Raw genomic sequence first — 22,003 nt, 5'->3', positions numbered from 1 at the left:
GTCTATCACATCACCTGTGGAGACTATTAAAAGCTGTGTTTCTTGTGCTATTTTCCTTGGACTAACCTCCAAAGTTGGATAATGTATGTATTTGACTTAGTCAAAAACAAAACCCCTGAAGGTCATATCTAAATTGGAAAAAATATCCCTAAACATTCAAATCAGTTTTAAACTGGCTGGAGTTACAATAGAATCAAAAAGTTTAGCAACTACAAGCTGTTTGGCAGAGGTTTAGCTAGTTGTTAGCACTGGCCCCTTGTCTATGTGCTAGCTCCAAACTAGTTTGAACTTTCAGGAAAACTACAGCAGGGGTAAGAGTCAAATGCTCAATTTAAGCAGGCTGAAGAAAAGTATTTGTTTCATACTTTCAACGTAACTTACTCTTCATTTAACTGTAGAATGGCAATGTTCACATTGCAGAAACACAGACTATGCAGAGCTATGCTTCAATGAGCGGCCATAGATATTGATACTAAGTGCATTTTGAAAGCTTCCCGTTAGGTAAGGTGGTCACTAACTATAACTGGTGGATGAGGAAGTTAAAATCAGATGGAACACTTTTTAGCAAGAGTTGCATAAGCTTGTCATTTATGTTGCACCAGTGGAACCAACCAACCCCACCTCCTAGGAAAGGGACAGCCTTCACTAGAATACCATCACACTTTGCACAAAGTTTTAAAGCAGGGAAGCTAAGTGAAAACTAGGTTGCCAGCAGGGCAAAGAGACAGGACAGCAGCTTACATTCGGTCTGACCTATTTCACCAAACCAGGAAAGTCTTATGCACGCACTTTCTTACGCTTGTCCTGCTTTTTCCCTGGCAGCACTGTCTTCAGCCCCACACACTCACTGGGGTGCATTTGACACTGCCTAAAGTATTCTAAAAGTATCCCATTAGTAAGGTAGCTTGCTGCACCATGGCCTAGTGCAAACATTTTGTTGTCAGGAGCGGGAATGTAGACAATCACTCAAAACAATTCAAATTCATTTGATTGTGGAAGTTTCACAGCATAGGGCTGTAGACCATGGTAAGGAGAGTCAAACTTTGCAAACTTGTCTGTCTTTAACACCCTTTTAGGAGGAAGATTCCCATGAACATTGGGAAGTATCTAGCTGCTGCTCAATGACCAGGCCACATTACAGTAAGATATGTTATTCTCGATTTTTAAAAGCGACAAGATTTCACCGCAACTTTAATTTAAAATGTCAGTCAACATTTCTCCTTTAAAAAGAGAGTCAGACATAGTAGAACTATTTTATTAACTGTATGATGTTACAATGTGTTGTTTTGCATTGGAATATCTGCTTGGCTTTGTTCTGGCAGTAGAAAGCGAAGCCAACCCCAAATACGTGTTCAAAATTCACCAAAAAAACCCTCATGAATCCAAGGCTGGTAGTCATTGTTTCAACAGAATATATATTTTAGAAGCTTTGACAAAGCAACTTTAAAAACAGTATGTTACACCAGTTAGTATGGGCCATCACACGGCTGTAGGAGGTACAATAACATTTCAAGCCCAAATAGAATGAAAAGGGGAGTCTGTCTTTTATAAAAGCAATATTCAAACATTACAAACACAAACTGATAAAGGACAGGGTCTTATTTAACATACCTTTGTTACACTGCAGTATGAGGGGAGTGATAAACAACTTGTGCATACAGTAATTCTGTGTAGATGAAATGAAGAAACTTCATATAGTCACAGGACCTATTATTGCATGGTGAAGGTATGAAAGAAGGATTGACAGACAGTGAGGAAGAGCCTATGAAGCTGGCCTATTGACCTAAATGCAGCATTTCCACAATCACAGGTGCAAACTCTGTAATACAAAGGCAGTATTCACACAACTCAGAATTAATGACCCTTATGTCTGAGGGGCAATTTTTAAATTAACTCAATCATTTGCCTGGATGGCAGGAATGCATTTAGAAAAGTGGAAAATCAAAGACAAGTTATGCAAATGTTAGACTGGCAAGAGAAAACAGCAAGAAAACATTTTTCCCCCCTTCACTTAAAAGCTGTAACTTGGCAAAAGAGACTGTTTTATACAGTACACAAATTTACTTGGTTAAAACTAACATCTGCATCTGTAAGCAGCAGCTACATTTGCACATATGGAAGGCTAGGTTAAACAGTATTTCAAATCTGTAATAAGTACTTTTCCATATTGAGAACATGCAGCTCTATCTGCCTCTCTGAAATTAAATGAAAGTTTGACTGCTGAACAAAATGTCTCATCAAATAAAGTGCTGCTTCTCCCTAATAAATCATAAGTTATTGCTTTATTTTACTGGTAAACAATGATCTAGACTACAGTATTTAAGGCAATTCCCATAAAAATCTCAAGTGCATTAATTATATGGGGCACCATTTTACACACATTAGTTTTGGTATTCTAAAATGTAGGAACACAATTCAACTAAAAAGCTGACCAAAATAGATTGAGTTACCTTACTGAAAGTGTAACTACAACAATGTAACTTCACAAATGCCAAAACAGAACTTAAAATCAAATCAACAGCTCCAAAATTAACAAAAACGAGATTAACAGGAAGTACTAGGACACAGTTCATAGCTAATCATTTTCTTGTACTTCTGAGACTGTCCCTGGAGGATCTGTTTGACAGCAGAACATACCTGCTGAGTTGAATCTCATGTTTTTATAATCACAGTATGCAGGTTGATTCAAGATCTGACTGACATACAAATGCATATTTTGTCATTTATTGCGAAGAAGTGTTTTCAAGACATGACTAAGACACTTCAAGTGTCCCTTATGACTTTCAATGTAGTAAACCAACCACAGTATTTGTAAATGCTGAGCACGTTTGTTTTAATGTAACCTCTCCACATCTCTTGGTTATTCATTAATAGCGACTTGTTCTCAGTTGGTCTCTGCTAGAAGTAATTAGTAATATTGTTAGGACATTTCTGGTTTCAAAGTGTCATTCTGCGGTGAAAAATTATTAAAATGGGCACCATAATTTCCATGAGTAGAGCCTTTTAGTGATTCCAGACCAGATTTACTGTTTGCAATTAAGATGTTTCATCTTTCCGCCAGCACTGACGACCAGCAAGAACTGTGTGTCTGCTATTTTTAAAAGTTGTACCTACTCTATGCAGCAATCTTTCACTTGTAACCACCACTTCAGAAATTAGCAACAGAGATCTTCATTGGTTTTGGCTCTCTAATGCAGAATTCCAGTAGTAACACTCACCATCTATCAGAACAAATAATCCTTAGAAGGATAATGGAGACATTATATATTAATTTCGTTTAAAATGGCCCTCTAAGAGAAAACCAAGATGGCAGCATTAAAGGACACACTTGGCACATGCTCATAATATAATGCGGTTGAATTGCGACAGCTTTCCAAATGCAGAATAAACTGAGGGAACTGGCACTTAGGCAGGCAGAGAACTCTACTGGTAAATTAAGCCAGTCTGAGGTGGAGTCACTGAGACAGGCAGGGAACTGCCATATGCCATTTGAATCCGGTCTCAGAGTAGAAGAATTACACCTTTAATTGAGAAGCTCAGAACTTGTGTATCTCCTTTGGGCCATTTAGGAGATTCTACTCCTCTGAAAAAGACAATACAACTGGCAAGATATTTCTGTGTAGTGCAAGGTATTTCATATTAGCTTCACAATGCACATGACAGACCTTCATCGTGGTGGCTGAGTAGTTAGAGTACCGGCCTTTGCTGTTCTCAGCTTTGACTGCATGGTCACCTCACTGTAGTCAGAAGACACCATAGTTAAGAGTACTCACTTCAACAGACTGATATGGAGCATCGCTATCTTAACTGAAAGCTACAAAAGCTTTGAACTGTAGTTAGGGAAAATGTTTAGGACTATTTTAAAGAGCATGTTTATATAGCATGTTACCTTTTAGTGATGTCTCATGGAAAACGAACCTTTACTAAAATCTAAAGGAACAAACAGCTCCTTAAAGTAATATGAAACAGGCAGACACTTTACTGGATCAGAGTACAGAGGTATCATGGAAAAAAGATCATAGCTGAACATTGTTATAGGAATCATTTAACTCCTCAGGACCAGATTTTCATTTGTTTTAATAAAGGGGTTAGAATTATCCATATTGCAATACCACAGAAGTGAAAATAAATAAAATTAGCTTCATTAGGGTGATCCTGAAAGGCAAGAAACCACCTGCCCTGTGGTGTTTGAAAAGAATAGCTGGGCCTGTAGGCCAAGAGACAGGCATTGAAAGTTCTCTGCGCAATCAATACAAAGGTCCTGTAACTTGAGAAAATGAGATGCTCTGAACTCCAAACTCTGGAAATGTATCAACTGAGGACCTGGAAGGAGTAACTATTTTAACAGTTTTTCCACACTAAATGTTTAACAGGAGAAAGTGTGCAGTTTCTGTTTGAGCGCAGAAGATCAAGCCTCCAGCTTTCTTCATCTATAACATACTCATGCACTTTAGTTATCTAGGAAACATTCAAATAAAAAATTAAGCATTTTTTTATTTGAACGCAAAAGTAGAAAAATACCATTCTACTCAATAGTTAAGAAAAGCAACCAGAAATATTTTAGCTACTATATCAGATGCTACAAACACACACCGTGGCTTTGCACCGTGACTCCATATCAAGGAACATTAAAAAAAAAAAAAAGAAAAAGAAAGATAATTAGGAAGCTTAGTACCAAAAGCTTCTGAAAAACTGAGCACAGAACTGAAGATTTCACATTTTTCCACCACTTTGACTTCCAGTTTTTTTAAATCATATTTATTTAAATATGATTTAAAAGAGAAAGGAAAGAGTAATATGGAACAGAATAAAAATGGTCTACATTAAGAAGCAAAAACTCAAGTTTCGTAACAGGGCAATCCTAAATAACAGGCAATTGATTGGCACTAACAAGCCACTTTTCAGTTTTTAAGACTCCAATATGAGGCATATTGGTCTCAGCTCTTTATTTTTTGTTAGAGAATAACCTAAGTTTGCATTATTTGGTGTAAGGAAATTTTCTTGCTGCATTCAATATTATACTTATCTAACAGAACAGTGCACTGGAAATAGTTTATAGTACATTTTTATCAGAAAAACTGGGAAAAGGTCCTGTAACTTGAGGACATTTTTACAGCATTTCTTTAGAATGAATCTGGAAAGATTTACACAGAGAAATCTTTTCAAATGCTTTAGCAGGCAAACATGTTAGTGCATTTTCTTCGCTAATATTCTAGAATACTGCCAAAATGCTGGTTTTGCATTTTGTACAACTCAACCACAGAATGAATTTTTCAAAAAGCCATACATAAACTTTCTTAGCAACAATCCACAGACATATGGCATTGGGTTCCATCAGTTGCAACAGTAAATTTCAGCTTTGAATACCTGATGCCACAGCCTTGTTTTAAAGGTAGCTTTTTCTGAAACTGATGAGCAAACAGTACAGCAACGTAAGTTTCAGCTCTCTTCAAGCAGAAGGGTCTGGTACATTCCACACCTTTTGTTCCTCAAAAAACTCTCCAGTATACAAAACTATGATGCATCTGTTGCAGCAGCAAGGTTCACAGGACGCTGTCTGACAGCATTTGTTGAAGAGTTTCTGTCTATCACCTCTTGACTCTCTGCTTCATCATCTGAAGGATCCTCGTCATCTGCTTCTTGTTCTTCATCCAGTTTTTTCAAGAGCCGGGCTGATTCTGGAATTAATTTTTCTTGGGAGAAAAAGAAAGTACCTTCATCTCAAAACTTATTTGTTTATGAAGCATCAAAAAGGTCTGCCTAGGAATTCCGATACACATGAATATTAACTTCAGCAGGCTAGGCATACTAACTACCTTAATCACAAACCAGCAGAAGTTGGGAATTCTAATACCAAACGTAAAATGCCTAAAGAGATTAATTGCCACCAAAGGAATTACGTAGCTAGCGTTCCTGAATTACTGAGTGAATATGACCTGCCATAAGACTGCCTCATGTTTGGGACAGGCAACCTAACTGCACTGGTTTGAGGTATATATGGCTGAGCCTTCTTCTCTAGTCTTTGTAACAGTGATTAAGCAATCCCCATTACTATCGCACCTCACTTGAATAGCTCTGAGCGAAGCATCTTAAACTAAATTCCTGCATCAGGTTTACAGATCTAAGTCCCTCCTTTTAAAAAGAGGCATGTCTTCTTTTGTCCTCAATCTGACTACAAGTTCCACTCTGGGATCATTCACTGGAATTGAATTAAAACATGCTGAAGTTCAAACTTTTAGCTTACTCTATTAAATCTGAGGTAATGAAACAGGAAATAGCCTCCAAATACAAAAGTCATTTTTCACCATCTGAAGTCTATGGTAAACAACATTTGCTCTGGTAACCCCAATTATGATTTTATTATGAAGCCTAGACACTAGATAAGTCACACGAGTATGTAATATCACTGATGTCACTGTTAAGGTGTCATGGCCAGCAATAATAAGCCTGATATTATATACCCATTTTATTACACAAGGATTTATTCACTGACATGCTTCATCAAAATTAAATCCTTAGAAATACTGTACATAGCATTCTTACTTTGATGAGAGTGTTGCTGTGGTCTGTGCCTTTTGGATGGACAGAGACAGTCGGCTAAAAATACCATGATCTGAAAAGGAAAGTTCTCATTTAATAATTCTGAACTTCTATATTGCATTAATCCATCATTCTATACAAAAAGCAGCTTTTATTTCTCATCTCTGAAATTTTTTGTACTTACAAGTCCAAGTATCAGTCCTGAAAACAGAGTTGCCAATGCAAAAATAGCATATGATCCCCAAACTGGTATGCCCACGTTTTCTGTAAAATAACTGTGGCAATGCTAAAATGGAAGAAATACATTAGTCATTTCAAGAATGGCAGAATACCAAGTTTGTCTTCATTAAAGTTAAACAAAAATCAGATTTGCAGCACATACCCTGATCCACATTGACAACTGAAACAAAGCAGACATACTGCTCATCCTGAAATAAATCAGAAGAGAGTGAAACTGTAGACTGCTTTTTTTAGATAAATCAGAAGAATGAACATTTCATGCTGATTACTACTGATCAGACAAAATATCAAGGTGTTTTCCTAACCACTTCTTTATCCTTCTACTTTATTCTGAAATAGTTAGAGGCCTGCATGGATACAAAATTTGTATCTGCATCAGATCATGATCCACAAAAAGTGATCCATGGATATCTAACAGAGTTGCAGGCCTTTACCCAAAATCATTCTGCATCCATCCATGAGCCACAAAAACTGGTATCTGGTGGATTTCCAGGGCTCTAGAAACAGGTCTCCATTACAGGAGTTGGGTATTATTTGGTATCGGAGTATATTTCTTCTGAAAGCTTCTGACAGCTACAAATCCTCATGCCACCTAGAACTTATAGTGCCTGGGCCGGCAGGTGCAACTTATTTGTAAATGCTTAGGTTTTCTTACTTGGAGCAAGCAGTACCTATACAGTACCAATTATGTTTGTTTTCAAGTAACTAACACGTACAAAAGTGCACTCATGAAAAAGAGGCATGAATAGTGACTAAGGTACAAACATTGAAGATTTCTATTGTACACTTGATCCTAATATAGTTAGTAGCCTACTTGTGTCATACTTGGTTGTGAACCAACTCTTCCATTGAGATTAGTTAAATACCAAGTCTCCAAACTCAGGCATCTTGACTTCCAAACAGATAAAATGGGAGAAGTGTTTTCACACCTTTGTAAAACAGATGTTGCAATTTTCCTTGACTTTTAAAAAGACATACATACACCAAAGGCCAAAGATTTCAGGCCTAAAGGTGATTGCACAGAAACACTGAGCAGGACTGCCACTGATGTTAACCTAGCTGCAGAAAGGCTATTATATGAACAGTGTGTGCATGCATAGAGAAAAGCTCCTAATATTACTATTTAGCCCATGCTCTCAGAACTGTCAAACTAGTCCAAGATACAAGAATTTGTGTTTGCCAAAATCAGAATTTGTGTTTGCCAAAATCAGATTATATAATCTTGATTATGGCTGCCATTTTGCTATGCAATTCTCAATCTATTATCCCATCCTGCCCCCAAAATAACGATATAGTTCACAGCATTTACAGGATAGGAGAATAGCAGTACTTAAAAGAAAGCAATCTGCTGCTGTTGCAATGTGCCTCAAAACCACTGGATGGCTAGATAGCATTCCAAACAGCACTATTGTTTTGAGACTGGAGGACAATCAGTATCACAGTTCCCAGCCTGCACCCATCCCAGTTGAACTTGATCTGCCTTCACATATTCCTTACACTGCTAGCCAAATTATCACTAGCAAACACAATGCTCTTTCCAAATTTTTAACTGCTCTACACAAACATGCAGAACAAATGCACTAGTTATGAAAAACCTGCACAGCTCAACAAAAACAGAGTGTCAAATTCTGAACTCTGCAAAAAGGACATTAAACTGTCCTTGCACAGGGAAATCCCCGGTATGTCAGCTTTATTTTACTTCTCCCCACACCTGCTGAAGAACGTATGTGAGGGTTGACTGAAGTGCACTATTCTCTGATTATTTTTACCAGCATAATAGTCCCTGAGACAGACTAAGTTGAACAGGGAACAAAAAGTTACATTAACGCTTTTAAGGTGAACCCAACACTGCTATTGCACATCAATCAAAGTCTCAACCTTGAAAGTGCATATGCCTGGTGGCAAAAATAATCTAGTTACTGATACTCACAGAAAAGAGGAAGGACCAAACCAAGAAGAAACTGGTTCAATAGACTTCCATTCTTGGTCACTGATGAAATTTATGAAGTCACTTTTAGTTCTTGGGCCCTGGTACCTCCTAAACTCTCCGTCTTTACAACTGTTCAAAGAGGAAAACATTAGACAAGTATCTTAGGATCTCAGACACACTACAACTATTAAGTAGAGGTGCAGTACACCATTCTTGTAGCAACCATTTCTGTTCAATGACATTTTAATCCTGTAATCACTCTCTTATTTTTCTAAGAATCTTGACTTTTAAAACTGAAAGCAACCAACATCATTTAACCAGCATCGTATAGGATATTTATTAAACTCATATAGTGTTGCTACCGAAAGAGGATACTCTTCCCAGTGCTTCATGCAACAGCAGCACTGAAACCAGCTAACAGACACAAAGCTTAAAAAATGGAAGCACCCACTACACAGATAGGTCACGGTCAAGATATGGATTACCTGTCCCCCCCAAAAAACAACCCACAACACTGGATGATATTCTATGGTCCATGCTATGCAGGCTAAGTGATTGTATCAAAAAACAAAGACAGACTTTGGGACATCTTAAAGACTAAGATTTATTTGAGCATCTGAATATGCTGCATCTGATTAAGTGTTTTTTCCCCCCCACAAAAGCTTATGCCCAAATAAATCTGTTAGTCTTTAAAGGTACCACAGCACTCCTGTTGTTATTATTAACCCTACAGAGAGCTTCAAGACTTCCCACTCTCCACAGTAAAAAGCCCCCTCAATAAAGCAAACAAAATATATAGAATCATCTTTTCAAGAAATACAACATTTATTACAAAAATACCCAAATTTTCTCTATTACTGTAGATCTTGAATACTTACTGATAGATGGTAGGAAGTGCTGTTATGACAAATCGCCCACTCAGACCTGCAGGAGGAAACAGCAGTTTTTAAAATGTTAAAGCACTTTGAACTGGTGAGTGAGGGGATGAAGTAAGCTGTTAGACACAAACACATTTAAGGCCTTGTCTACACTTATCTGTACTGTGGATCTACTTCAGCTATGCGAATAGCGTAGCAGAAGTCCATGTACTTACTGCAGCACCTTGTGTGCAGTAAAGTCAGCGGAGATTGCTCTCCCGTCGATGCCAGCTACTCTTATCTTGGTGAAGTACCAGCATTGACAAGAGCACTCTCAGATATCGATTTATCGCTTCTACAGTAGACGGGATAAATCGACGGCTGGTGGATGGACTGCTGCAGTGTAGACAAGGCCATAGCAATCTTGACAAAAAATGCACAATATCAGTTCACCCGTAATTATATAAGTGCAAACTGACACACATATCCTGGAAAGAAAGCACCATCTATGGATACGGCATTTGACAGGAAGACAGAAGTCCTGAGTTCTATTCCCAGCTCTGTACAGGCAGTCCTCGAGTTACGCGGATCCGACTTATGTCGGATCCGCAGTTACGAACTAGGTTTGCTGCCCGTCTCCCTGGTCTTCTGGACACCAGCAGACCAGGGAGACGGGGAGCAAAGCCGGGGAGCACGTGGGCAGCGGACAGCCCAGACCCGCCGCGGCTGTCCCACTGCCAGCGTCCTTTGAGGCTTTGCTTCCCGTCTCCCTGGTCTCCAGCAGACCAGGGAGATGGGGAGCAAAGCCACAGAGGACCCGGGCGGCGGGACCGCGGTGCGTCTCAGTCCCCCGCCTGCGCCTCCCTGGTCTGCTGGGGGGGGGGGAGGGAGGGTCGCAGCTAGTATGCCCCCCCCCCCCAGCAGTCCAGGCTTTTCTCTGGACGCCTGTGGTAGAGCAGCTGGGGCGCTGCCGGTCGGTCCCGCAGCGCCGCTCTGGGCGCTACTGGACCAACCCAGCAGCACCCCAGCTGCTCTGCCCCAGGCGTCCCCAAGTCAGCCGCTGCTGAAACTGACCAGCGCTGACTACAGGAAGCCCGAGGCAGAGTTGTTCTGCCCCTGGCTTCCTGGAATCAGCCGCTGATCGGTTTCAGCAGCAGCTGACTTGGGGACGCCTGGGGTTCTTAAGTTGAATCTGTATGTAAGTCGGAACTGGCGTCCAGATTCAGCCTGTTGAAACTGATCAGAGGCTGATTCCAGGAAGCCCGGGGCAGAGCAACTCTGCCTCGGGCTTCCTGTAGTCAGCCGCTGGTCAGTTTCAGCAGCGGCTGAATCTGGACGCCAGTTCCGACTTACATACAGATTCAACTTAAGAACAAACCTACAGTCCCTATCTTGTACGTAACCCGGGGACTGCCTGTACTGATAAGCTATGTGACTTTGGGCTGAAGTTATTTCACCTGTGTCTGCCTGCTTCACCTCTTATCTGTCAATTTAGACTAAGGTCTTCAGAGCAAAGTCTGTCTCTCTCTTTCTCTCTCTAAGAGAAGCTCCTGTTGACTTTTAGCACTTGTGCTTCTAAGTCAGTTAAGCATATTTGAAAAATCTCACTCATAAATATTGTTAATAGTCTCTCCAATTAAGGATGCTGTATCTGTATTATTGCCAATGCCTCTACTTATTTTATTTAAAACAAGTAAGCTCAACATTTCATTTTATTACTACCACACCAAAAAAAAAAAGGCATATGAAGCAGCACAACCTCTGGGTGATGCACAAAGTATAAACATCTGTATAGTGTTATATACCAAAACAAAGAAACAGGGATCACCTGGCTGTTCTGTGACATCCACTTTTGCAATGTTAATCTCAAGATCTTCCCCCCATTCAGAAAACTTTTCCCATTCAGGCTGCAGATTCTGACAGGCAGGACACCAGGGAGCATAACTGAAAAATAAAGCCTGTCTCAGAGTGTAGTGGGAGAAAACAGGATGCTATTTTATCCAGAGTAAAACCTAGAATATAAAACACCGAACTGCAAGCAATGTGTCTAATGACTTAATATCTCTTAATACAGACTCCCACTCAGGGTTAGTGAGCAATTAAAATGAGGTGTGGCTGCCCCTTTGTTAACGGACAAGGATTAAACAAACTAAAGAGCTGATTACCCAAGAGTCAACTCACAGCTATCACTGCATCTTTGACTCTTCTCCTCAGGCTTTATGAACTCGCCACCTTTACTACTTCTGAGTAACAATTGCCCAGGAGGAGAACAACTGTGTTAGCAAAACTGCGTATGGCAGACTGCGAGGGCCACCGAAAGGAGTCTGCTCAAAGGAGAAACTTGCCTCAGTTTAAAAAAAAACAACCCCATCCTGCCTGAGACACAGGCATCATAGATGAGAAGAACCACCCCAGTTACCAGCCCCCCGCCACGGGAGATGTAGCTGAGACGCCAGGGGAGCCAAGCCCCGGACAGCTTGTCTCAGGAGGCAGCAGAAGTGTGCGGAGAGGTTAGGCAGCACCTGTCAGAGGTAGAGAACAACTGGCCCTGCCTGGGGAACGAGGGGGGAGGAGAGAGACAACAGCTGGCCCTGGGGGGGGCAAAGACAACAGCTGGCCGGGGGGGGCGGGGAGAGAGACAACAGCTGGCCGGGGGGGGGGCGCAAAGACAACAGCTGGCCTTGCCTGGGGGGGGGGGGGAAGAGAGAGACAACAGCTGGCCCTGGGGGGGCAAAGACAACAGCTGGCCGGGGGGGGGCGGAGGGGGAGAGAGAGAGACAACAGCTGGGGCGGGGGGGGGGGGGAGGGGGAGAGAGAGAGACAACAGCTGGCCCGGGGGGGCGGGGGGAGAGACAACAGCTGGGGCGGGGGGGAGGGGGCTGTTCTCGGGTCGCTCCCCGCCGCACGGGGCCAGGAGGCGGGGCCCCGCAGCGCAGCGGGGGGGGGGGGGGGCTGGAGGAGGCGGGACCGCGCAAGGCATGCCGGGAGCGCGAGGCGGCCCCCGGGAGGGGGAGGGGCGCACTCACAATTCGATCATCCACTCGCCCTGCAGCAGCTCGCGCCACGAGCCGTCCGTCAGCGCCTTCACCTCGCCGCGCCGCGCCCGCGCCCCCGAGCCGGCCAGCAGCCCCGCCGCCAGGAGCAGCCAGCCCGCGGCGCCGCGCCTCACGGACGCCGCCATCTTACGCAGCCGCCCCGGCGCTCGCGCACTTCCGCGTTCTCGTAGCGCCGGCGCACGGACTGCGCATGTCCAAAGCCCAACGCCGCGAGCGGAAGAGCGAGGCCCGGCGCACGCGCACTGGGCGACAGCGCCCTGACGAGCCCAGAATGCGCATGTCCGGGCTGGGACCGCCCCTCCCCCCCAGAGCGAACTGGCGCCACTCCCGGCGCATGCGCATCTCGGAGTAGCCATCCGCCTGCACCCTTCATGGGCCAGCTCTGAGCGAGCGAGACGCGCATGTCAGAGCGTGGAGCGCGCATGTCATTCTTTGCGCATGACAAAAGTGAAGGGCGGCCGGAGACCTAGATGGGCGGGTCCAGGCTGAGTGACAAGTAGCTAAAGGCGGGCTCAGAACATTAGGGAGCCAATAGGAAGAAGAATGTGGGAGCAGAGGGTGGGGACTGGCTGTGGGCGTGGCTGGCCTCTGCCTTCCAGGTCCCAGGTTGTGATAGAACTGCTGCTCTAGACCATGCTAGAACCGCTGGCCCAGGCTGCTCTAGAACCCAGAGTTGCAGATGATGTCAGTGCTTGTGGATAAGCCTGTAAAACATGGCTCCGCTGTGGGAACGCCCCGCTTGGGTGACATTGCGGCATTTAAACTTCATTGCCAGCTGTGTATCAACTCACATTTTCATAGCTAGGGGAAGCGAGGGGAGGGTCAGGCAAGAATTAACCACGGTCAAGGAGATTAAAAAAGTAAAAGCCCGATAAACCCTTAAAAAAAACACAAAAATTGTCAACGTCACCTTGAAGCGGACAGAGTACATATCTTTATATCTAACTCAAGTTCTCAAGCAACGTTTTTTTCACTTTTTCTATCTGTAAATGTTGATTATTACCAATAGAAATGTGTGTTTGTCAGTTTGTGTGAATTTGGTGAAATTAACATTCATTGACATTTGACAATAAAGAGCTAATCTTTCTGCCACTCAGGCCCCACTGCGTAAGCCCTTTCTTATGCCATTTACCGTTACACTGCGCTGCTGTGTCCTAAGAGGCCGTGTCAATTCATAGCAGAACTGAAGAAGTAAAAATGTTGCGCAACTGGGATAAGGGGGCAGACTAGATCTCCCGCCTTCAACAGTTGCTGGCAAAAATAGTTTGAGGGCAAGTCAGACAGGAACAAACTCCCAGAGAAAAACAGACTTCCCCACTTTCCACTTCCAGTGAATGGAGGCTTCTTCACTCCGTCTTTGCTAACATAACAGAGCAGCTTAGACATTCAAAACAAAAACAAACTGTTACCAAAACAACAAGGAGTCCTGTGGCACCTTAGGGTGCAACTACACAGCACCGTAACTTGAAATAAGAAATGCCATTTGAGCTACACAAATTACGTATCTTATTTTGATGTTCTTTCGAAATAGCTAATTTCATCATTTGGTGCTGTCTACACAGTGCCAGATTTCAAAATAAAGCGCTATTCTGGAACATCCCTTACTCCTCGTAGAACGAGGTTTACAGGGCTGTCAGAAGAGCAAGCCCAAAATAAGGGACGTGCTGTGAAGATGCAGGATAGCTATTTCGGACTACTCCGGTAACCCGAAATAGCATTGCAGGGTAGACATAGCCTTAGGGTATGTCTATACTTGCACCCTCTTTTGAGAGAGGGATGCAAATTAAGACATTTGAAATTACAAATGAAGCCGGGGACTCGTGTACTGTGTGGCTGAAGAATGGCTTTTCATGTTCCTTTTCATGCTAGGCAGAAGGTGGCAGAGTTGAGGTATCTTTTGAGCAGAATGAGGAACTTGTGTTGGGGAGAATTTGTATTTGCCTGCTAATGGCATTTGCCATATTTACCAATATATTAAAGATGAGGCAGGATCACTTAATTACTGTAACTTCTTGTCCCTGGCAATGTGTCTTCAATATTCTGGTGTGCGTAAGACTTGTTCAAGGTCTCCTTGTCCTCAAGTTCCCAAAAATGCTCCCGACAGCATTCCCTTTACCCTGTGTCTATATCAAGTCTGTATCAGTCTGTTTGTCTTTGGAGCTAGTCCTTTGAGTGACTAGTGACTTTTTTCTAGATTACTTTAATCTAAATGTCCACGAACACAGAACCATAAAATCCTAGGGCTGGAAGAAACCTCAGGAGTCATCGATTCCAGCCCCTGCCCAAAGTAGGACCAACCCCAACTAAATCATCCCAGCCAGTGCTTTGTCAAGCCGGGACGTAAAAACCTCTCAGGATGGAGATTCCACTACTTCCCTAGGGAACCCATCCCAGTGCTTCACCACCCTCCTAGGGAAACAGTTTTTCTAATATCCAACATCTCCAGTCCTGTTTCTTTATAAATGTGGGTGGTTGACTTGTAGTAATGGCTGATGTTATCAATTCTGGACATGATTGGATGGTCTCAAAGGGAGAGGGAAAAAGCCCAGGATTTACCTATGTAATAAAGGAATTGTTCTTTTCTTTATCTTATGCCTTGCCTAGAAAAATTGTTCCTGGTTGACGAAATAAAGGAACAAATGTGGGGGGAAAAAATCCCAACCTTAAACATTTTTTCTCCTACACTCAAAAATGCACACATCTGAATTATCATCCAAATTTTAAAAAATCCAACCACCCAAATAAACGAATTGTTCCCAAAATGTCAATTTTTAAAATCCTTTTCCTAAAAATGTCACTATTTGCAATTGCCCGCATTTGGAAATTTTGAAAAGTTTCAAACAGCTCCACTTGCATGTCTATTTAAAAACCCCACACAACTGCATGATCTGGTGAGACAGAGCTGAACAACAAAGTGTCCAGTGCGTAAATCTGAACATGCAATGTGAGAACCAACATGCTCACATCACCTGTCTGAGAGCTGACCCTACTGAACAGAGTTTAGCCATAGTGACTTGCCTGGCCATACAGACATCTCAGCAATCCGACTGCTATACATACAAATCAGGCAACTGCTGGATGAGATATTATCAGAGACCTAACCTTGACCAGTTGATCAATAGCACTCATTTCGCAGAATCCCCCGCAGATTACGAGAAGCCGGCGCTGGGTCTCATTGCTGCAGGGGGATCAGGTGACCAGTGGGACACTAAGGCAGCTCCCTCCCTGTCCTGCACCACACACTGCGCAGTGCCCCAGAAGAGACCAGCAACAGACCCAGCTCCCAGAAGGGCACGAGGGGGCGAGGGGCGTACAGAGCTCTGAGCACTGCCCCCAAACACCAGCTCCACACTCTCACTGGATGGGAATCTGCCGCTGGCAGCTTCTGGAGACAGCATGGTTTGTGATGCCAGGAGAAGCAGGAAGCTGCCTTAGCCTTCCCGCTGCACTGCTGACCAGGAGCTGCTTGAGGTTAGCCCCTTCTGGCCCAGCCCTGATCCCCCCCAAAGCCGGCGGCCCCTCCTATATCCCAAAGCTCTCCTCCTCAGCCCCACTCCGCACTCTAGTCAAATGATGTTAGATCGCGGGCACCAACAATTGTCTTCATCTGGGTCACGAGAAAAAAAAAAAGTTTGAACGCCCCTGACCTAGTGCCGAATACAATTCTAGGCACCCAGTAAAACTGACCCAAACCCTAACGCAGAAAAATTGCTCGCCGATCACATTCCATAGTATTTCGTATTCTGCAGGCGATGAAATGTTACCCATTATGCATCCAGAGCATCCAATTCAATAAAAGGGTTCTAGCCGAGGCCTTTGGGAAAAGCTGGCTATCGGAAACCTACGCAGTGACCAAGTGGGCTTGGCCTATACTGGAGTTAGTGCTAGGTGATGACAATTTTCTGCACCTCAAGTGCTCCTTTCCATAACTGGAAGGAGGGAGGACAAGGCAAACATCACCTAGCCATCCACAGGAAAGAATCCAGTGAAGATGCAGCTGTCCCTGGACTAGTAGAAATGAATTATCCCCAGCGGCTTAACTGTAAGCACATGAATAGCGCTATTGGCGTCATTGGAAGCTAGATTAGGCCCAGTAATTACAAATGCAGGTTTTGCATTGCAATGCAATTTGATAGGATTAGGGACTTTTCATTCTGCTTTGTGGAGCGTCGCTGTATTGGCATATACTCTACGCAGCTTCTTGCTCAGTCTGGTGTCACATTCCTTAATGCATTTTGAGACTCGCAAGATGATAGATGCTACACATACTAACATTGCACTATTGTGTGATTTTGTACATAAGAACGGGTCAGACCAAAGGTCCATCCAGCCCAGTATCCTGTCTGCCGACATTGGCCAATGCCAGGTGCCCCAGAGGGAGTGAACCGAACAGGTAATGATCAAGCGATCTCTCTCCTGCCATCCATCTCCATCCTCTGACAAAGAGGCTAGGGACCCCATTCCTTACCCATCCTGGCTAATAGCAATTAATGGACTTCACCTCCATGAATTTATCTAGTTCTCTTTTAAACCTTGTTATAGTCCTAGCCTTCACAACTTCCTCAGGCAAGGAGTTCCACAGATTGCGCTGTGTGAAGAACTTCCTTTTATTTGTTTTAAACCTGCTGCCCATTAGTTTCATTTGGTGGCCCCCAGTTCTTACATTATGGGAACAAGTAAATAACTTTTTCCTTATTCACTTTCTCCACATCACTCATGATTGTATAGAACTCTGTCATAACCCCCCTTAGTTTCCTCTTTTCCAAGCTGAAAAGTCCCAGTCTCTTTAATCTCTCCTCATATGGGACCCGTTCCAAACCCCTAAACATTTTGGTTGCCCGTCACTGAACCTGTTCTAATGCCAGTATATCTTGTAACCCACCTTCTGGGGGTGTTTCATTGACCCATCTAGTGGCACCTAGGCATTTACAAAGAGAAAGAATGAGTCTGCTCTATAGCCTTAACTGAGAGCCAGCTGGCTTTCTAGCTCAAGCTGTAGAGGCTCATGCACTAAGCTCCCTAGGTTTGGTTCTGCCTGTTGGTGTTACACAACATAACAATTTTGTCCTCTTCTTGAGAGGATACCACATCACAACATCCTTCTCACAACCACCATCCATCGGCCATGCCAGAGAGATTGCACCAAATGTGCATTATTCAATAATTAGATTAGTGTCTCACTTAGTAACAGTAAATCTTTCTTGTCCCAGGGACGGTTTGCTTTTTAGTTCTCTCACGTTTCCTTAGTGCAAAAGCAAATTCTGAGGTTTACATTTAAAAGGACTAAAAAAATCATCTTCAGCTGTGTAGGGATGATTAGAAGAAGGCTGTGTTCCCTCTGTGTACGTCACAGCAGTTACCATGGGAACCACAGGAGAAAGATTTTTGAAGACCAAAAAAAAGTCAGATTGTGTTTCAGACAATGAGTATTGTCTTATGGATGGATTTATTTGGTTTAACTCTTTCACGGCCTGCAGGTATTGCTCTGAACATAGACTTTGAATAACTAGAGGCGTTTTTTCAAAATTGTACATCTTCATCACCTTATCTGTCCCTCTCCCCAGTTGCATGATCCCTCCTGCCAAGCCCCAGCCTTCATAAATGCCTAACGTTCACTTCCCCCACCCCACGCTCTCATGAGGCGGAGTATCTCAGATGGGCATCCCATCAGCAAGCCAACTTCTTCCACTACAAATTTGCTCTCGCCTCCCTCAGTTCTGCCATCTTCCTAGCTTCACAACTCTACTGCTCCGACTTAAGGGAATCCCACGTCCACAATCCCAGTCAACTTTTTACCACCTCTGATTCACGCCTCAAACTCTTGCCCCCACCCCAGCTCCTGTCTCTCTGCACAGCGTCTTACTGACTTCTTCACAGAGAAATTTGACAAACTATGACATGATCCTCCCCTTCGTTTGCGCCCCCTTCCCCTCCTAAAACTCTCTCCCTCATCTCTGCCATTACAAAATTCTCATCTACTTGCCTCTTCTAGTCTCTCAACTTGGCTCAGTGACTCCATCCCATCCTATCTCCCTCACACCTTCTTCCTGTTCTCTTCCCTACGCTTCTCCTTAACCTCTTTCTCTCTTCTGATTTTGTAGTCCTTTTAAATATCCTTTCCCCTCACCAGTGTAGGCGCGATGCACCCAGCCATTCAATGGTATTTCTACTGGCTTTCCACCTCACGGATAATAAGTCAGGGGGCACTTAACAATGGTTTGGGACATAGTCTAAAGGTGGCCACAGCTGCCTTGCGGGTCGTTAGAAAAACCCCATTTAAAGTGATTGATCACAAGTTGCCCCGTCCCGTTACCACTCAAAACTGGTTCCAAGATGGCCACTGGTGCTTCCCCCGCCCCCACAACACAAGCATCATTTAGTCTCCCACGTCTTACAGAACGCCGCCCTTGACTTCACTTGCTTCAATTACAGATGAGAGGGGGATGGGATATGGGAAGGCGAATGCCCTGGAGGCTTTCTTCCTCTAGTTGTAGCCTAGACTCGCTCCAGTCCAACTTCCATCCCTCACCTGCCTTGGAAATGGCTCTTGCCAGAGTCTCCAATGACCTGTTTGGAGCCAAAATTCAGAGCCAGTGTGCCACTCATCTCCTTGATCGGCCAGTCACCACTGACATTCTCAGACGTGTTCTTCTTGATATCTTTTTGTCCGCTAGCTTCCATGATGGTCTCCTAGATCTTTTCCTACCTCTGGAATTGCTCCTTTAGTGTGTCCTTTACAGGATCCTCCTCTTCCCCCTTCCACCCTTCTGGGCAGAGAGTGCCAGAGAGATCTGGCCTTGGTCCCCTTCTCTTATCCCTCTACATCTTATATGTGGATAATCTCATCCACAAACAGAAATTTGGCTGCCATCTCTATGCTGATGACTTGCATGCTACCTGCACACAATTCTCTGTCACTCCCACACTCTAGGGCTATGTCTATACTGCATCCGTTTAGTGCAAGAAATAGGCAAATGAGGCTAAGCGTGGAATATCGTGGAGCCTCATTTGCATAATTAATTAGCGCCCGCTTTTCAAGAGCCGGTTTTCAGGGAAAAAATGGGGAAGAACGGCTCTTGTACAAGAGGGGGTTTTTGCACAAAAAGGAGCCGTGTAGACGGTTCCTTTTTGCGCAAAAGCCTCTTGCGCAAAAAGTGGGCACTCATTAATTATGCAAATGAGGTGCAGCGATATTCCACGCTTAGCCTCATTTGCATATTTCTTGTGCAAAACGGGTGCAGTATAGACATAGCCTCGGGGTGCACCTTTACCCAATTCCTAGGGCTCAAGGTGTAAGCCTGTTAATTTAAATATCCACCCTTATCCAAATCCTAGGGCTCATGGTGTAACAGTTACCAAGCAAGCAGAGTACACACGCTAAGCACACAGGGTCATGCTCACCAATCCTGATCAAGGCAGGAGAACTCCCCCTATTGGCCAGGCAAGGTCAGTCTCATCTGGATTCTGCTTGCTGCAACGTCACGATCATGCAGAGAATTCTTAGCAGCTCTGGTCTTAGGCTGTGTCTTGCAGGTGAGTTCTTCTTCCAAGTCTTTTCTTCTTCTTCTTTCTGTTTCTTCTTTTCTTTTCTTGCTGGTTGCCTTTTTGAGTCCCAGTTTATACAGTGAAACTTGAGTCCTGCTTAGCTCTAGCTTAATCAATTATTTTACTAAAATGTTACTAGCCAATCCTAACATATTGCAGTGTAATTCCCTAACCAATTATGTCGCACCACCTTCATTGATTAACACCTCGCAAAATTAATTATGTCGCAGAAAAACAATTAAAAACCAGACAAACAATAGGAAAATGGAGACCATAATAGAATGAGGATCTCACAACCCTAAGACTTTGTCCACACTGCAGGGTTTTTGTGCAAGATGTTTTTTGCGGAAGAGATCTTCTCGCACAAAAGCATGTCCACACCTCAAAAGCGCATCGCAAAAGCAATGTGCTTTTGCGCAAGAGAGCATCCGCACTGCATGGACGCTCTTGCGCAAGAAAGCTCTGATGGCCACTCACAGAATGGCCATCAGAGCACCTCTGCTTTTTCTGATAGGCTCTTTTTGTGCAAGAAACCGCTGCGGAGCATCCACACAAGCCTTTTTGTGCAAGAACTGTAGCGCAAAAAGGAGTTATTCCTCGTGGGGAGAGGAATAACTCTACTGGCAAAAGCCCTCTGTCTTGTCGATTTACTGTATTTTTTTTTTTTTGCACAAAAACGCGCTAGAGATGTGGACGCGCCACCGGTTTTGCGCAAAAATGTCCGTTTTTGTGCAAAAATCTTGTAGTATAGACATAGCCTAACTGTTCATAAGTAGTTTCTTGCCAGCGAAAATACTATTAAATTAACCTGGATAAAACATTTTTTCCTACCCTTGATTTTGGGGGCAAAAAGCAGACCCATTTTTAGCTGAAACTTTCACAAAAATTCAGCCTTAGACGACACCTGGCATGGGAAATTTCAGCCTGAATGGCTTAAGTTGGCACAACGAAAAGCCCTGGTGTGCAAGGCCAGCTAGAACCCAGGGCACAGGGCTGGCAGCAAAGCCCCCCAGCACACAGGTCCAAAGCAGAGCCCTGCCCCCATCGCACAGGGCTGGCAGCGCCCCCAAACCCAGAGCTGGCAACAGAGCCCTGGGTGTGCACGGCAGCAGCCAGGAACCTGGGTGTGGAGCCGGAGCAGAGCCCCTGGAGTATTGGGTAACACCTGGGTTCCTGGGTGCGGCGCCAGCAGCAGAGTGCAATGCTAGGCTGGGAGCCTGGGGGTGCTGCAGCACCCCCCCATGCCTCTAGTCAGGGTTGCAAGGTGTCCAGTATTCACCCGGACAGTCCGGTATTTTTACCTTCTGTCCGGTAAAAAAATTCAGAGAATACCCGACACCTGAGCTGTCCGGTATTTTCTGATTTTTTTCCCCAGCCAGGAGGCGAAAATGCCAGGCACCTGGCAACCCTACAAACACTCAGCACTCGGCCTCCCCGGCCCCCAACACTCCCAGCCCCCCGACCCCAGCCCCCATGCTTACCTGGTTCCATAAGGCTACTGGCACAAAATGGCTGCCGACCAGGGGGATTGCTTCTCCTGGGTCTTAGCACTCAACTTCTCCCGTATTCCTATCCCTCCACTCACTCTTAAAGGGGACATACTGTTTTAATGCTGGTTTTTTGGTGTTTTTTTTGCTCAATTAGTCCTGGAGTCCTTCCTCCCCCCCCCTCCCCCAACAGAATTTTTTCCCAGTGTTTTTATTTTGGGGACGGGGACGGGGTGTTCGGTATTTTTGTTTCAACCATCTGGCAACCCTACCTCTAGTTCCTGTGCCTATGTTAGGGCCTGATCCACAGTCCATCAACATTGATGGGAATCTCTTCAGTTGCCTCCA

The 22,003-nt window shown here is 44.1% G+C and overlaps 1 protein-coding gene across 1 annotated transcript; it reads right to left on the bottom strand.

Annotated features, from left to right (window-relative positions):
- Positions 1-1,241: 1,241 nt before the first annotated feature.
- TMX1 (thioredoxin related transmembrane protein 1) lies at positions 1,242-12,801 on the bottom strand. Its single transcript, XM_075926186.1, has 8 exons — positions 12,594-12,801; positions 11,396-11,511; positions 9,589-9,634; positions 8,711-8,839; positions 6,923-6,968; positions 6,725-6,826; positions 6,544-6,613; positions 1,242-5,693 (listed from the first exon to the last, which is right to left on the bottom strand). The coding sequence occupies exons 1-8, from the start codon at positions 12,746-12,748 to the stop codon at positions 5,515-5,517; spliced, it is 843 nt and encodes a 280-aa protein (XP_075782301.1). The 5' UTR covers positions 12,749-12,801; the 3' UTR covers positions 1,242-5,514.
- Positions 12,802-22,003: the final 9,202 nt, after the last annotated feature.

The sequence above is a fragment of the Pelodiscus sinensis genome, chromosome 4, assembly GCF_049634645.1.
Source record: "Pelodiscus sinensis isolate JC-2024 chromosome 4, ASM4963464v1, whole genome shotgun sequence".
NCBI classification, from domain to species: Eukaryota; Metazoa; Chordata; order Testudines; family Trionychidae; genus Pelodiscus; species Pelodiscus sinensis.
Note: the sequence above shows the minus strand (reverse complement) of the source record. Positions and strands in the feature narration are given on the sequence as shown.

Bases quoted from the DNA above. Each gene is read 5' to 3' on its own strand.
- TMX1 (XM_075926186.1), bottom strand. From the start codon at position 12,748: ATGGCGGCGTCCGTGAGGCGCGGCGCCGCGGGCTGGCTGCTCCTGGCG. The intron at 11,512-12,593 runs GTGAGTGCGCCC...TTTATTTTTCAG, and splicing joins GGCGAGTGGATGATCGAATT to TTATGCTCCCTGGTGTCCTG. The intron at 6,969-8,710 runs GTGAGTATCAGT...GATTTATTTCAG, and splicing joins TTTGGTCCTTCCTCTTTTCT to GATGAGCAGTATGTCTGCTT.